Raw genomic sequence first — 18,036 nt, forward strand, 5'->3', positions numbered from 1 at the left:
TACATTTCTTGCAATAATATCATTTCTCTCTTGAACCATCCCATATATATATATATATAGTATCATTTCTGAAGTTTTTTTACAGCGAAAAGTGAAAGTGTAACTCCATTATATATATATATAAATTAGGCTGCATCCCATTACACCCAAAAAAACAAAAACCTATCATTTGTTAATTGAGTACCACATGACACAAAACACCTCATTTTATAGCCCTCTCACTACACATACATATATTATAAGAGCAAGAATATGGAAAATGGTTATTAAAATACATAAAAAAAATCACCTTTTTCGAAAAGTTATATTTCATGAGTTCCAACTTCCACCAACCCCATACATAAAACACAGATATTTTTATAACATAATAGAAGACTTTTGACTTTTAAACTCCCCTTAATTACCTATCCACCCATCCAATCAAGCAGCCCTTTGTATCTACTTCAATGGCTTCTCCTCAGGCTGATGCTACAAGATACGACGTGTTTTTAAGCTTCAGAGGTGAAGATACTCGTCACACAATAACAGATCACCTATACGCGGCTTTAGTGAGGGCAGCACTTTCCACTTTTAGAGACAACGATGAACTAGACTGTGGTCAAGAACTGAAGCCAGAAATCAACAGGGCAATCAAAGCATCAGAGGCTTCAGTTATTGTGTTTTCAAAGAACTTTGCAACTTCTACATGGTGCCTTGATGAGCTATCGTTGATCCTGGAGCAAAAAAGTGATAACAATCATTTTGTGTTTCCAGTGTTTTATCATGTTGACCCCTCAGATGTTAGGAACCAAAGTGGTTCTTTCTTTATTCAAGCTAAAAATTCTACTGCAAACACAAGGTGGACGGATGAGAATGTGAAGAGGTGGAAGATAGCACTTAGTAAGGTTGCTAATTTGACTGGCTTGGTTCTGTCAGGGTATGTTGTCGGTGCTTTTTTTTTTAATTTGTATTCATTTATTTTTTTTGAAGATTGGTAACAGATATACATAACTTCAAATATTTGTTTTTTGGTTGAATTTGCAATTTATCAAAAGTTATGATTGTATATAGAATACAAAACTAAACATGAAAATCTTTAGTGTTTTGTTCTGATATTGCAATTTATTAAAAAAATGTTTAATACTTAAATTCAAATAAATAATGAGTCTCGAATAATAAATGACTCACGACGTTTTGATGGAGAAAAAAGGAAATTGAAAATCCGGGCCAACAACCTGATCTGGTTCAACCAATATATAACCGGTCTGTTCAAACGGGGAGCAGTTATAAATAGGATTAACAAACCGGTTCAATGCCTGGTTTTGAATCCAAAACCGGTTTGGTTGTGACAACTATGGATATAATATTTTATATGAATAAAAAGAATCTTGTGGATTATTGCACCTTGACTATTATTTTGGTCGTTATTTTATTAAATAATTAAGACAACCATATACAACAGCCACCATGTTTAATCTTTATCACACTATAAAAGTTCATTAACCACTAGAATATCATAGAAACATCCAAACGATTTACTATAAAATCAGTACACTAAAATGTTGAGTTTACACATCATATGAATGGTCCATGTGATAACCCGGGAGCTTCCCTTATTCAATTCCAAAGACTTATTTTGAATTATCTTTGCAACATTTTTCATTTTGGTTAAACTAGTCCATAGAACACACATATACACTATTATTGGCTTGCTTGGTCCATGCCATGATTATCTATTTGTCAATGTGTAAATTAAATAATCAAACTTGTTTTTTTAGAACTGCAAACACATACACACCTCCTCACATCCTACTCATAAATATGTATTTTTGTCCATCACATACAACCTCCTCAACACCACTTGGTAAGGGACACCTTGTTCCAACACGTTGGTATCACTAGGCCATAGGCATTTGATAGTAAATTTTTTAGATCACCAAAATCATAACACCTCTAAAACCTAAACTACAATCAAATTAAGCATATATATGTGTAGTCCTCTTATAAATTTGGAGTTTTTTTTTTTTTTTTTTATTTTTTTTAACACTAAATTCATTATATTTCATCACTTAGACATACTCTTAAATGGCATCTTTTGAACCTGTTTATTTTTTGTGATGCAACAGGTCTGAAACAAAGTTTGTAAAGGATATAGTTGATATCATCTACAATAAGCTAGCAAGTAAAAAGTTTCATCTCCCACTCAATCTAGTTAGGATGGACACACGTTACGAAGAGATCAATTCATGGATAAAGCAACCCGATGCAAATTTTTTGGTAATTTGTGGCATGGGAGGAAGTGGAAAGACGACGTTGGCCCGGTACACTGTTTATTCGAACCGGGATAAATTTGAAAATATTTGTATGGTTGAACACATTGGTAGTAAATGGAAAGAACCACATCATGTGCTTGAGCTACAAGAAGCACTCCTTGGAGGCGTTTTAGGTGTCGAGAAGAGAAAAGTACCCAGTCATAGCCAAGGTACAGTTATGATTGAAGAAGCCTTACAAAAGAACAAGGCACTTATTGTTCTTGATGATATTGTTAATCACGTTCAATTAGTAGATTTACTTGGAAAGGGGAATATTAATAAAGAAAGCAAGATTATAGTAACAACAAGAGAAACTAATATTAGCGAACGGGTTGGGTTAAAATATGGGAGGTGTAGGGAGTACCAAATGAGATTACTGGATGGCAGTGAAGCGTTAGAGCTTTTTAGTCTTCATGCCTTTGGATCCAAATACCCTATTGAAGATTACAAGGAGCTTGCACAACAAGTAGTATGGTATTGTGAAGGAAATCCACTGGCTCTTGAAGTGTTGGGTTCTTCTCTTTCACATGATATAAGCATCACAAACTGGAAAAGTGAATTAGATAAACTGAAAAAAGATATTCATTCGGGAATTCATCGTGTACTCATAAGAAGCTACACCTCGTTACCATATGAGTGTGAGAAAGAATTGTTTCTGCATATTGCTTGCTTCTTTAATGGAGCAGACATGAATTATGTGGTAAAAATATTTGAACATGATTGTTCTGCGGTATCTTCTATAAAAACCTTAACTAAGAGGTGCCTTCTTTCTATTTCACCAAGTCAAACACTCATTATGCATCCATTGCTTCAAGAAATGGGGAGATCCATTGTTGTTCAAGAATCACCCAAAGATGTCGGAGAACGTAGTAGAGTTTGGCGGAGTACAGATTCTCATGATCTGTTGAGAAAAGGAATGGTAAGAGGATTATTTTGTGTATGTTGTAGTTTTTTTTTCATTAACACCCTTGTATTTATTTAATATATAATTTTTTCCTTTTTACTTTTAGGGCTCAAAAAAAGTGGAAGGTCTAGCACTTGACAACCAAGAATTGAGGGAAAAGAAGTATGCATTCCAGGTAATAAATAGGTAGAAAGAGCCTTTTAGTATTCATACAGAATTTAAATTCTCATAAATATCCTAAGTATTGTGGCCGAGCATTTGGTGCAAAGTTCCGTTAAGCTTCATGATTGTAGTCTTTTGCTATATTGTTGAAAGCTGCAACTCTGTAAGCTGAACTATTTTTGAATTGCTCTGGTTAGTTTTATGTCATTATATTTTAAATGAAAAGAAAATAGATCTTTTCACAATAATCAATCTACCAGAGTCAATGGGTTGGATACAATGAAACTTTAGGTTCCATAGACACATTTACCATGTTACTTTTCAACATAAATGGGGTAACCTGAATTATCGTATGTAATCTTACATTTGCTAAATCAACATACAATTTAGAGTTTGTTTTGATAATGTTTCTTTTTATCAACATATGATTTTGTATATTTTGACACTTTTCTTATTGTGTTGGAATTATATTCATAAGGTATAGTTGTTATTTGCAATATTTTATTTTCTATCAAGTAAAGTTTTTTTTTTCTCTTGTGCAATTTAAGAGGTATGATTATTGAACTAACATACACTAGTTACTTTAAGGACAGTAAGGTTTTCCTTTGATATTGTTATTCTTGTGGACTGTATTGTACTATTGTAAATATGATCTCTCTAAACTTATAACAGTTGATTTGCTCTTGAACATTGACTAGTGGCTCAGATTTATATCGTGGTATATAAATATTGTATATTGTATATCATAGTATAGATATAATTCTCACTTCGTTAGCGGTATCCAAGGTGTATCATACTGTGGGTTTGGGTTCAAGTCCCAACTAGAACAGGGGTGAAGGCGAGTTTGTCAAATCAGTGCCAAATTCAGGTTACTCACTTCCTATTGAATTATCAGGGATCGGAGCTTAAGACGGATTCCTTTAAGGGTATGTATAACCTAAAGTTGCTTTACCTCAAATCAGTGCAACTGAGTGGACCTTATGAGCACTTTTCAAAGGATTTAATATGGTTGTGCTGGATTGGATTCCATTTAAGTAACATACCTTCCGACTTATTCATGGGGAACTTGGTTGCTCTAGATCTAAGTGATAGCTGCTTGGAAGTATTCGAACCACCAACGGTAGGATAGTATCATATTTTTTTATTGTTTGTCCTTACAGCTTCTCAGTTCTTTTGAGTCTTTCTGAGAATGTACAGTTCTAAACAAAATTTGGTTACTTCTGCAGCAGGATCTTAAATCGCTGAAGATTTTGAATCTTAAAGACTCGCACATGCTCATAGAAATTCGCAATATCAACATGATCCCAAACCTTGAGACTTTGATTTTGTGGAACTGTCACAAATTGTTATATGTTTGTGAAACAATTGGAGGCCTTAAGAGTCTTACACTTCTAAACATGACAGGATGTGAAAACCTGTGGAAAACCTCCTTTTCTATGCCATGTTCATTAGAGCAGCTCTTTCTCAAGGATTGTAAACTTGAGTATACCGATAGTTTTCATATGAGCTTCAGTGTTCATTCATCTATTCAATACTTGAATTTAGTAAATAATCTTTTTGAATTCTTGCCTAATTGCAATCATCTTGGAAATCTTCGCATTTTTGACCTGACTAAGTGCTCAAAACTTAAGGAGCTTAAATCTCTTCCAAGTACACTTGCTGAATTGCATATAAACCACTGTGTGTCACTGGAGAAAGTAACTTTTCTATCTCGCCGATTCACATTACGAAAGCTTTTATGTGAAGGCTGCACCAGTTTGTCAGAAGTTCAAGGCTTTATCAAATTGGTTCCAGTAGCCAAATTTAATGAAGCTGATTTGGGACACATGAAGTGGTTAACGGATTATCAAGATCATGCGATGCACTTAGTTGGTGATGTTGATCTCACCAAAAACAAAAGCCAATGTATTCAGGTTTGTCGTTCCTTTCTAAATCAAATGCTTAAAGCACACACAAACACAATGTGCTTCCTCTTGGAAACTAATTATGTATGATTGTATGAATAAATCAACTCTGTTGCGTGTGTAACACAGGTGTTGTATGAATTTGGTATAATTAGCACTTCTCTGCCGGATATAAAGATTCAAAAGATGATGCCTGATCTTATATTTGGAAAAACATCAACATCGGTGTCGTTTAAGGTGCCTAAGTGCCCGGATAATAGGAGGCTCAAAGGATTGAATGTAATTTTCAAGTATACTGTTGAAGATGATGACTGGGCTTGGTTTGCTAAAGTTTGTACAACCAAGAGTGTTGATTTGATGTACAATCCCACAATCTCTGGCAGACCAGCATTTGGTGAAGTTGGTATCTGGCTAAGCCACTGGCCTATCGGGAACAAATTTCACGTGGATGATGTTATTAATGTGTCTATTGTCGTGGTTAGAGGGTTGGAGGTTAGCGAATGTGGTGCAAGCCTTGTGTACACTGACGATGAAGTTTCTAATGAAGCCTTTAAAGATAACATGGAATGGGTGGAGACTCTGGATGGGGATTTGTCTGCATTTCAGCTAAACAAAGGAGCTTATTATCTTTGCCGCCGTGATTTTTTTGATAAAATGGAGGTTGATGAACCCACCCCTCGTTGGTTTAGGATTTTAGTTGGTCATAACATTGATCATGCAGGTACTTTTCTATTGGCAAGTTAGTTGTGTGTTTTCCACTATATCTAAATTGCAAGTAGATAAAGCTCTTCACATCTCATTACTCGTATTATTACAGTGGTAAAAGGATGGGGAAAGACTGGTCGACCCAATCAATCAAATTCTTCATTTGGCCCTAAGCCGGTAATTGTACTTTTTATAGCTTATCTTCAAATGAATTATTGATTTGATTGTTGTAAAATTAAATGGGATATATATATACAAGAATTAAACTAGGAAGTAGGAACCATAGAGATACCTATCTTGGGCTTATAGGCTAACACAACATGTTACTAACCCCGAATAATAATTAACTAGTAATGATTATATAGGAAAATAACTAGAAAACCTAGAGATACCTTTCTTGGGCTCATAGGCTAAACACAAGAAAACCGTAATAATAACTAGTCATAACTTTTGGTATAAGAAGTAACAACACAAAGCTCATGAAATAATGAAGAACTCAATCTAAAGCCTAATCTTTTACAGCTTGATTGAAAGTGCATGCATCAAAGGAAAACATATGATCTCTTAAGTAAAGGATCAGAAACAACTCAAATAACATAAACTTGCTAAAGACCAGGACAATCTAAAGAAACATAGCCGGTGGCATTATTAAAAAAAAATCAAATGTAGAGCGGTAATATATAGAGGAACGAAATCACGTGCAAGGCACATGAACTCCAATATATAGCCAAACACGCGCATATCTAAACCTTAGAGTTGAATCACATTTCAACAATAGTTGTAATTAACAAATCTTAATATCTGATTATATTCATGAATACTAATCTGATTTTAATTAACGAGATAAATGATTTTGGTAACTTGTGTTTATTCTTTTTATATAAACAAATAGGGAAGCTACAACATTGAAGAGATGTCCAAGTCATCTTTTGTTGATACAAATGTGAAGGTGACATCAAGCATAGTGGGGCAGGCAATAAATTCTGGGACTACATATAGCGATGCAGCAACAAAGGTATTCAATTATCGGAAACTTTTTTGGGACCTTGTCCTCCACTCCCACCACAATCCATTTAAACATGTTGGTGAGGTAGTAATGTATCAAAAACATAATTCACCCTTAATGTGGTAGAAATTAATTGTATGAGCTATAGTCATTTAAAGAACATTATCATCTTTTGAAAGCAAGGCAATATCAACATAACATTGGCAAGAAAAAAGCAGCTAGTAAGTTTCTTACATATAAATAAAGGTCACCTTGAAGTTAGTGAAATTCGAATTTGCAAACCTTTGGTCCAACAATGATCATAATCACTAATTTTAGTTATTTTTTTAATAGGCCACATATTATTATTATTATTATTATTATTATTTTCTGCTATTGATTTCATTTGCTTGATTATGCTTGGTATAACTAGGAGAGTGAAACTTCGGCGTCCTTCATTGACCATATCCGCAAACCTTCTTCTAAGTTGTATGATGTATTTTTAAGCATTGGAGTTGAAGATACTCATAATGCATTCACGGATCATCTCAATAAAGCTTTACTTCGAGCATCACTTCGTACTTTTAGGTATGATAATCAGATCAATAGTGGTGAAGAAATTAAGCCCGAAATTGATAGAGCAATCAAACATTCCAAGTCTTCAATAGTTGTATTGTCAGATAACTACGCAACTTCCCCTTGGTGCCTTGATGAGCTCTCGTTGATCCTGGATGAAATGTGTGAGTTCGATCATTTTGTTCTACTGATTTTTTATCACATCAACCCCTCAGATGTTTGGAAGCAAACCAATAAGTTCAATATTGAAGTCAATGAGAGCTCATCAAGGTGGACAAAAGATAATGTGGACAGATGGAAGGCAGCTCTTAGGGAGGTCGGCAATTTGAGTGGCATGGTTCTTAGTTCTGGGTATGTTTTCGTGTTCTAAACTTCTTATGCTACTTACAAATATATCTCTAATTAGCTCTTTAATGTAAATGACTTTGCTACAAATTAAATAACAGACGAAAAACGATTATTTTTTATTATTAAACAATATTGATAAATTTATTTTAATAATCTGATTTATTTAAATGTGTAAGGTTTAAGTAAAATGAGTTTATATAGAAAGGATAGGAAGGATTCTTGGAACACCAGTTATGAAGCCAAGTTATGAACTATAAATTGCTTCTCTCCCGCTCTAACCGTCTTCTAGTAAACCAACATACATTTTTTTTTCTATCCTTGTACAACCTTTTTTAATTTTAAAAGTTACTATCTCCAACAATAGTTTTGACTTTTTATCGGTATGGTTTCAATGGATTGCTAGAAAACTACCACAGTCAATTGCCAAAAGTGATTCCTACACTTGCTAAACCAAGTCAATGTGACGATGAAGATTTTGGTTATATATTTTATTTAGATGGACATAAATAGGTTTGAGTTTCTTTGAAAAGTATTCTTTACCTAAAAAGTATTAAAAGGAAGGAGGGAGGGAGGCATAAGGATGCTACATGCGTCCTATGGGTGGGGTACATGTGTCCAAGGAATCCTAAAATCTGTTAACACACGAGCTGACGGAACGTTGTATGAGTTGTGCACCGTTATACGCACGCAGTTCAACTCACTTTTAAATTAAAAAGAAGAAAAAGAAAAAGAAAGTATAGCAATACTATACTTCAATTAATGAATTAATCATGAAGTATGCTTTATTTTATGGTACAATTTTTTTGTTGGAAAAGAATGAACTATTAACAAAAGTTGAATTAGATAAAACCCAACAAAGATGGGTCCCCCCTCCCCCCAGATTTTGGCTTTCTTGGAGTCCACTTGGCAACCTTTTATCCTAGCCCTTGGTGTTCCTTGATCAATGGTACAGGTTTGTTCTATTGTTGAATCACCTTTTGGACCTTTCAGCCTTTTTTACTTCGACGATACATATATGCATGTATATTAGTATATAAGTTTATGGAAATGAACTACAAATGAATCGTCATCAAGTTTAGGCATATGGTAAATTGTACCTTACACTTTAGTTATTCAATTCACCATTATATTCATTAACCTTAATCGAACAGCCATAAAATACCATCCACTAACTTTTTATTTCTTCTGTTCAGGTCTGAAGCCGAATTTGTAAATCTCGTTGTTAATAAAATATATTATAAAGTTGCTAGCAGAAAAATTTACACTCCACCCAACCTAACAGGGATGGATGCTCAAGTTAAAAAGATCAATTTCTGGTTAGAGCAACCTGATGCTGAAATTTTAGCAATTTGTGGCATGGGGGGAACTGGCAAGACCACTTTGGCCCGGTATATCTTCAATTTACTTGTTGATAATTTTGAGAACTTTAGTTTTCTCGAAAACATTGGTAGTAGGTGTATCAATGATAAGGGTTTGCTTGAGGTACAAGAAGAACTTCTGAGGGATATTTTGTGGGGTAGGAAGATAGAAGCACACAACATTAGTGACTGTATGCTTCAAATTGAAAAAGTCTTGCCATGGAAGAAGACACTTATTGTTCTAGATGACATTGTTGAAGAGAACCAGTTGGTATCATTGCTTGGAACCAGAAATATTCATAAACAAAGCAAGATTATAGTAACAACTAGGGATGCAAGCATAAAGACATGGGTTAGTTCGAGATCAAGGAGGTGCCAAGTGTATGAAATGAAATTATTGAATGACGACGATGCATTAGAACTTTTAAGTCTTCGTGCCTTTATATCCAAAACTCCTATGGAAGGTTACGAAGAGCTTGCAAAAGAGGCGGTACGATATTGTGAAGGAAATCCATTAGCTCTACTAGTTTGTGGTGCTTCTTTGTCGGGAGAAAGTATTCCAGGTTGGGGAACTCATTTGAGACATTTAAGAGGAGGGATTTGTTCGCAACTATATGATGTATTCATCAAGAGCTACAACTCATTGCTCTATAAATCCGATAAAGAGTTGTTTTTGCATATTGCTTGCTTCTTCACTGGTGAAGAAATGGATTATGTTGTGAAGATATTGGGGCATGACGACTCTTTAGTACCTGGTATCAACACCCTAATTAACAAACACCTTCTTTCGATTTCACCAAGCAACATACTCATAATGCATCGATTGCATCAAGAGATGGGGAGAACCATTATCTACCAAGAATCAATAAACCCTTTAAGACGCAGTAGAGTTTGGCGTGATAATGAATCTTTTGAATTGTTGAGAAATGGGAGGGTAAGATGCTTCTCATGTGTATGTTGAATATTATTTTCTTTCACACTCATGTTTATCAAACTTATTAGTTTCATTCTCTGTTTAGGGCTCACAAAAAATTAAAGGTCTATCACTTGACATGAAAGTTTGGAGTCCAAAGGAGGAGCAGGTAATATGTGTTAAAACTTAACTATTGCATGATCTTCATATAGAATTAAAGCAGGAGTTTTCTACCAGATCAAATTTTCCACATGTCAGTAGTAGATTAGCTACATATAAGTGGATATTATTTCTTGTTTGGTTATTGAAGTTCATATTTCTATAGATGGCCATATATCTAAAACTTAAAAAGATTATTCAGGTAGGCATACTTTCTTAGTACCCCTATGCTATGCCTTTTGTGCATTTATTTAGAAGCATAATTTGTGTTACTAACAGTCTTCATGCTTAAGTTTCAGCCATCAAAGCTTACGCCAGATGCACTTATACAGATGAATAACCTAGAAGTGCTCCTGCTCAAATTTGTGCCCCTAACAGGATCTTTTGAGAATTTATCAAAACATATAAGATTGCTTCGCTGGCATGGATTTCATTTAAGAGCCATACCCTCTGACTTATACATGGGAAACATGGTGGCAATAGATATGAGCTATAGCAAATTGAAAGTATTTGAACCGCCCATGGTACACAATCCAATATTCTAGTTTAATTGCTTGGCATCTTTTAACTTTTCAGTTTTTGATGGTCATATGATTTTACGGTACCAAGTAAATCTTTTTTTCAACAGATTCTTCAATCCCTGCGGATTCTAGATCTGAAGGAATCACATAATCTGCTAAAAGTCTGCCACATCTCCCGACTCCCCAAACTTGAAACTTTGATTCTCTCTTGCTGTCACATGCTGGTTCATGTTTGTGAAACCCTTAGAGATCTTTCAAGTCTTACTCTACTGAATATGACAAAGTGTGAAAAATTGTTCAAGGGGGATAAACGTGGTGCATTACCAAGGATAGTAGTTTCAGCTTATAATCGAAAATTTACAAAGCGGATTTCCATTATTTTGCCAAGTTCACTAGAACGGTTGTTCCTCAAGGACTGCAATATTGAAAATACTGACTGCTCTACCCTTGGTTTAAGTGATCAACCATTTTTGCAATACTTAAATTTAGGAAACAATTTGTTTAAATCCCTTCCTAATTACAGTCATCTTACAAATCTTCGGGTCCTAGACTTGACAATGTGCTCAAAACTGAAAAGGCTTCTATGTGTTCCAAGTACACTTGCAGAATTGTATATAAATGACTGTGTGTCACTGGAGAGTGTAACTTTTGAATCACATCGATTCACGTTGCAAGAGTTTAAATGTGAAGGTTGTATTAGTTTGTCCGAAATTGAAAGCATTTTCAAACTGGTACCAGTGGCCAAACTGGATGAAAGTTACCTGGGACATATGAAGTGGCTAAAGGAGTATCAAGATCATGAGGTTTTCCTGATTGGTAACAATGAGCTCACCATTGGCAGAAGCTGCAGTCTTCAGGTCAGATTTCCCTTTCTCTACACAATACCACCTACAAAGTTAATGCATATGAATGACTGAACTTTTTATCTTTTATGGTATAGATGTTGTATGAATTTGGTATAATGAGCACATCTTTGCCGGACACAAAGGATCCAAACATGGCACATTATACAACAGAATCATCGTCTTTGTGCTTTGATGTTCCTGCGTATCCCAAAAATAAGAGGCTCAAAGGATTAAATGTAACTTTCATATATACAGTATCAGGTGATAATTCGGTATGGTTTGCTAAAATCAGTACGGACAAAGGAGTTGATTTGATGTACAACCCAATTGTGTTTGGCAAACCTGAATCTGGAGAAGTAGGTATATGGTTTAGCTATTGGCCAATTGGAAACAAATTAGGCAGTGGAGATACAATTACTGTGTCTATCATTGTGATAAGTGGACTGGAGGTTATCGAGTGTGGAGCAAGCCTCGTGTACACATACGATGTACCGAACGACATCTTGGAATCTAACACAGGATGCGAAGAAACTCTTGGAGGTGGTTTGTCTGGATATGAACTAAGCACGGGAGCTTACTATCTTTGTCGGCATGATTTTTCTAAATTCTCGGAGCTTAACAAATTGGCACATGATTGGTGTAGGGTCCTAGTCGGAGATACGGTTGATGATGCAGGTATATCCCTCTGGTCAAGCTAATTATGTGTGGTTAAATTTGTTTTTTTATATATATATATGATTGATTTCTTTTGGGAACCACTTTGAGTTTTAAGAACTCGAAAGAACTCAACGTAACAATTTTTTTTCGAACTTTTTTACATATATGTAATACGTAAGTGTAAGTAACGTAAAAAAAAATTATAGTATTTTTTTACACACCGAATCGACTTATTATACATGTGTAACTAACATTTAAACTTGTGTAATTATCAAAAATCTTTACCTTCCCTCCTGATTAATATTTTAATCAAATTTATTCTCATCCATATATTCAATATCAATTTAATTAAATGTGTGGTCCATATTGAGTTCTTAAAGTTGTTACAACTCATCAAGGTTCTCAAAATATCATTCCCATATATATATATATATATATATATATGTATACTAGTTTTTATCTCCAGTATCACGGGGGTTGTTTTATATTTTTTGTTTTAATATTTATTTAGTTTTTGAATTTCTATTTTTTTATTTTATGAAAGTTAATAATATATTTATGGTTTGATGATAAATTGTTTCACAAATAAATAAGATATTATAATCCGGTTTAAAGCTATATGGTTTTGATGAGACCCAAGACCCGTTTATTTTTTTTTACTATAAAATTGATTTTTTTAATTATAAATAATACTTATGAAAGTTAATAATATACTTATGGTTTGATGAGACCTAAGACCCATTTTTTTTTACTATAAAATTGGTTTTTTAATTTAAATAATATATATATATTAAAATAAATAAGATATTAATTTTTAGTATATCCTATTTTATAGGATTTTTACATCAATAATTTGGTGAGAATAACTTTTTATTTAATCAGATGTTATAACCCGTTTAAGGAATATCTTGGGTAGGTAAGACCCATACCCATGAATTCGGGTCATCTGTATGAGAAGCCTTCATTTAAAAATGAAGTCAATCTGGTGACTCCAAAAAAAGGGGGAGCGACCACATCGCGACACGTATGATTTTTATGTTTTCGTTTATATATATTATAGATATATACTAGTTTGAGGCCCGTGTATTACACGAGCAATTGATTAAAATTTTAAACTTATCCATTAAGTGAAATACAGTGAACAAAATGATCATATATTGTTAATATAATTATAATTCACATTATAATTACATAAATTACATAATTAAAATTACACAAATATGTTATAAATAAGTAAAACATTCCTTGTACACTACATTTGTGATTTTATTGGTCGGTATACATTGTTTATCAAAAATCAAAATCTTTAGTCTATGTTTGCTTGTAACTCTAGGTAAGGTAATATGCATGCTTATAACTCTTACATGTGACAAATAAGGTTCTCCATATATATACCAACCCTAGATAAATGATAATTTATCCATGAAACTAACAAAAAAAATATTCATACACATAAAAATATATTAAAATGTCAAAACTTTTGTTCAAAAGAAAGCAAAACTTGTTATAAAATCTTGCTACAAAACTAGAAAATAACTAACAAATACGAATGTCGTGTTAAGTTCATGTGTACGATATAATTTGGTTTCGGGTCGTGTTCGGGCTAGCTGGACCTATCAACCCAAGAACACGAATACAAGAACCGTGAAACAATTTAAAAAAAAAAAACATTCAAAACAATATTTTGTTGGTTATTGAATCTAAAAATATAATAAGGTTTTCGGGTCATCTTCGGGTTAGCTGGACCTACCAACCCAGGAACACGATTACACGAACCGTGCTGCAATATTTTTTGAAAATTAAAAAAAACAAAAACAAAAGAAATCCAAGTGATACCTTGGTGCCGTTATGCTTTACTTTAGTTTTGAAAGGTTGATATAGTAAAGTTGCATTAACTACCACCATCTGGTGTTATACGGTCATTTTTTCGGAAACGTAATACATCTCGTAGGTAGAGATATTGTACGCTGGAGATGAACAGTCTCGTAGGTTTAATCAGATAAGGAAGAAGGCAGCGAAGTAATGGCAAATTGGCAGTGAAGGGAAGAGGCGACTGATTGAGTATCTGCAACATAGGGTTTTTTAATTTGGAAGGTGGAAACAAATGGATTGAATAATATAAGGATCAAGATAACATTAGTTAGGCCGGTTGATTCGAAATAATACCATTTTAGTGAATATGGGTTAAGAAAATGTGAGGAGTGATGAGAGGTTGACAAGTGGCAATATATAGTAGTCTTTTATTAGAGTATATATATATATATATATATATATATATATATATGGTAGAGATACTGTACGCTAATGCCTTAACGCACGATAGGTACGCGAGACGCTTAAAGGCACAAAACAAAGGCAAAAGTACTAAACGCTCAGCCAAAAACCTAAAACGCTCAAAAAATGGTTTTCGTGAAAAAAAGTGAAAAATTGATCAATTAACCATCCAAAACTGTTTTTTTGGGGAACCAATGATTAATTGGATATGTACTGACGATTCCGAGTTGTTTGGATGTGATTTCATGAATCGATTTCGTGAAAAAATGAATTCGCGTACCTATTGTATGTTAAGGTATTTTCGTATTGGATCTTTTCCCTCTCTCTCTCTCTATATATATAGGTTTTGGATAAAATACAAATGAAATTAACGTGTTAAACATGAGAATTAAATAGAGTAATTATATATATAAGTAGAGTAATTATGTAATTACTCTATGATGTAATTACATAATTACACTACTTTATATAATTACTCTACTTGGTAATATATTTGTATGTATATATTACCAAATTAAGTTAGTTATATGAGTATACATATACATATTACCGCTCTTTTTCCCAAAAAAAAACAAGAAAAAAAGAAAAGAAATTCCTAGGAAAGTCTAAGTGACAATAAATAAGGAACAACATTAACATAATCTAGGATTTCGATCATGGGAAAATAAAACACATTCGTATAAATTGCCACTTTATTCGTAAATTAGTCAATAACAAAAAAACATTGGGAGATACACTTTTGAAGCACAAAAGAACAAGTTATGTACTATGTTTATTAAAGGATTACATGTTGGGAAATTTAATCCTGTAAAGGACCTTGGAATGAGTATAATCTGGCTTAAGGGGAATGTCGATATATTAAACTAGAATTACTATTTTTACTTGTTATATAAATACTTAGGATAGCAAAATGCTGAAATACTTATGCTATAATCATTATTAGGATAACTTAATAATGATTATAACATAGGTATTTCAGCATTTGTTTATCATCTGGGCCTAGAATATGATCAAGAGGTATGGCATATTAATATACGATAATCAAAATATATATCTTTTAGACATGAATTCATTACTTGTTTTTACTTTTATTATTTATTATCTTACAATTATGTCACACATTGTCTCAGAGGTACAAGGATGGAAGATAAACGGTCGACTTAATCATGCAAAACCACCAATTAAATAGTTGAACTGATGATCAATGCACCAGTTTGTAGGGTCTCGTTTTGAATATTAGTCTTTTGTATTTGTAAATTCTATTAACGATGTATCAAGTTAGCTTGTCATTTATTTATGTATGTTTGGGTCCAATAACATGTAACATTGAGCCCATTGGGCCGATTATAATAGAATGAGGCATGACATGCTACTACTATAAATAGGAGAGCATGCCCGTGCATTCAATAACCTTTTGAAAATAATCTTATCCACATCTCACCAACTCTCTTTACTTTTCTTTCTTTCTTTTTTCGGATAATAATCTAACACCAACAAAATTCGAGATCTCGGTTGGCTAGAAGTGATTTTCGTTAACTTGTAGTTAGAGACTTATTTAAGAACTAGTTGTTTGATCCGCTCTTAGAACCTACAATTGGTATCAGAGCTTTCAGCTCTACTAGTTGTAGTTATTATGTAACAACCTTTGATTTTGGTCTTGTTTAAGTGTTTTAGACTTGTTTTCAAGTGGTTGAAGTGGTTTCGGGCATACTAGTGTATTTACGAGCTTGAAATAAGTGATAAAAGTGTTCTTTAAAGCATTCGGGTTTGTGAAATTGTGTTTGAAGATTGATAAAGTGTTCATCAGGCTCTAATCGAGTTTCCAAACATATCAAAAGTGTACTTTTGTAAAAATACGTGCAAAAGGTGAAACCAATACATTCCGGAATTCCATTCGAATCGAAATATGCAAATCAATCGAATCGAAGATACAAACCAATCGTATCGACATTATAAAATCAATCGAATCGAATTCCAGATTTTAATTGAATCAAAATCTAAAACAAATTGAATCAAGTACAATTCGATTCATTTGTAAATTAGTTTCGATCCGTTTTCAAACTCGATTCGATCCATTTTCAAACTAGATTCGATTCATTCCACCCAGATTCGATCAGTTTCAAACTCGATCCGTTTATACTTAGAGCTTCTGGACAAAATTGTTTCATTCCAAACTTGTTCAAGAAGATGGCAAAAAATCCCGAGATGTTGAAAAGTTGTCTTATGTTGAAAATGAGGCTGGAACCACTACAAAATATCCAAAGTTGATGTCTTTTGAAATCAACTTTGATGATTTCAGATGGAGGTTCAAGAACTACATAATAAATGATTGACTATACTCTCCTTGGATCCATTGAGAACGATCCTCACAAGCCTACAGTCCTAACACCTGAAGGACCAATTGATACTCCTCTTGAGGATTATGAGGATGATGATAAGAAACTGCTTATTGAAGATGAAAATGCTTATGGTGTGTTGAGTGTGTGTCTATCTTCTGATATAGCTCAAGCGTTGAGAGAACACACCACTGCCAAAGGACTTTGGGATGCATTGGTTGAGAAATTTGAAGGAAATCTGGAAATGAGAAATAACAGAAAGGACATGTTGGAAGGAGATTTCAACATTTTCAATCATGTTTAAGGAGAGACTGTTGGAAATCTCATTGGGAGATTTGAGAAGTTGATGATCAAGATGAAAAGTGTAGGAATCAACAATGACATGCTAGAGATTATCTACAATTTGTTGAATTCACCACCGTACACTTGGAATAACAGTGTCATTACCATAAAGAGAACAACCAATCTGAGTGTTATTTCTCTACAAGACTTGATCTCCACCATTAATTCTTTTGAAAATGAGTGTATGAATACTAAACCGGTTACAGACAAAGCATGTGGTGGAGACCAAGAGTCCCTTTAAATGGTAGATAAAGATCCCTTATATAGGGAGCCCAATGACCGTCATCATGACACTCTAATGTTATTGGGCCAAGCCTGGTTAGGGGTTTTTCCACAAACCCCCAGTCCATTGAGCCTTGGTTAGTATACAATAATAATATAATTATACAACACGTAATGTAATAAGTAATGGTCGTACCTGGGTTTTAATATCGTGCCTCCACACTTATCTTCCTTTGTATATTTCATCATGTCTAGCTGTTGATACTTAGTAGAATAATGTGCTTCCTTTATATATTTTATTGTTGTACTCAACTTTAATTCTATGTAACATATGAAGGTGGCCGAACACAAGTACAAGTTTTCATTTTTACAATTTTCTTTTCAAAATGATAAAATGAAAAATATGTTGTTGGTTTGAATCGAACTCACTATATTTCCTTCAAATTGTTTGTGTCTTACCCACTCAACTAAGATGGGTTGATATTAGTCTTCTCTTTTTCTTAATTGGTATAGATTCATAACCTTCCATAATTA

At 33.6% G+C, this 18,036-nt stretch overlaps 1 protein-coding gene across 2 annotated transcripts; it reads left to right on the top strand.

Annotated features, from left to right (window-relative positions):
* Positions 1 to 316: 316 nt before the first annotated feature.
* LOC143579669 (uncharacterized) lies at positions 317 to 17,673 on the top strand. Of its 2 annotated transcripts, none has more exons than XM_077062910.1 (15): positions 317 to 916; positions 2,106 to 3,210; positions 3,302 to 3,370; positions 4,253 to 4,477; positions 4,587 to 5,270; positions 5,391 to 5,982; positions 6,079 to 6,143; positions 6,859 to 6,981; positions 7,385 to 7,878; positions 9,069 to 10,167; positions 10,253 to 10,315; positions 10,605 to 10,829; positions 10,934 to 11,683; positions 11,767 to 12,346; positions 15,733 to 17,673. In XM_077062910.1, the coding sequence occupies exons 1-15, from the start codon at positions 447 to 449 to the stop codon at positions 15,789 to 15,791; spliced, it is 6,603 nt and encodes a 2,200-aa protein (XP_076919025.1). In that variant the 5' UTR covers positions 317 to 446; the 3' UTR covers positions 15,792 to 17,673. The 2 variants fall into 2 exon arrangements, with proteins under 2 accessions (XP_076919025.1, XP_076919026.1); XM_077062911.1 differs by having other exon boundaries at positions 6,916 to 6,981.
* The last annotated feature ends 363 nt before the right edge of the window (positions 17,674 to 18,036 follow it).

The sequence above is a fragment of the Bidens hawaiensis genome, unplaced genomic scaffold, assembly GCF_021521415.1.
Source record: "Bidens hawaiensis isolate Kalapana, Puna unplaced genomic scaffold, B.hawaiensis_p1.1 tig00029900_1, whole genome shotgun sequence".
NCBI lineage: Eukaryota > Viridiplantae > Streptophyta > Magnoliopsida > Asterales > Asteraceae > Bidens > Bidens hawaiensis.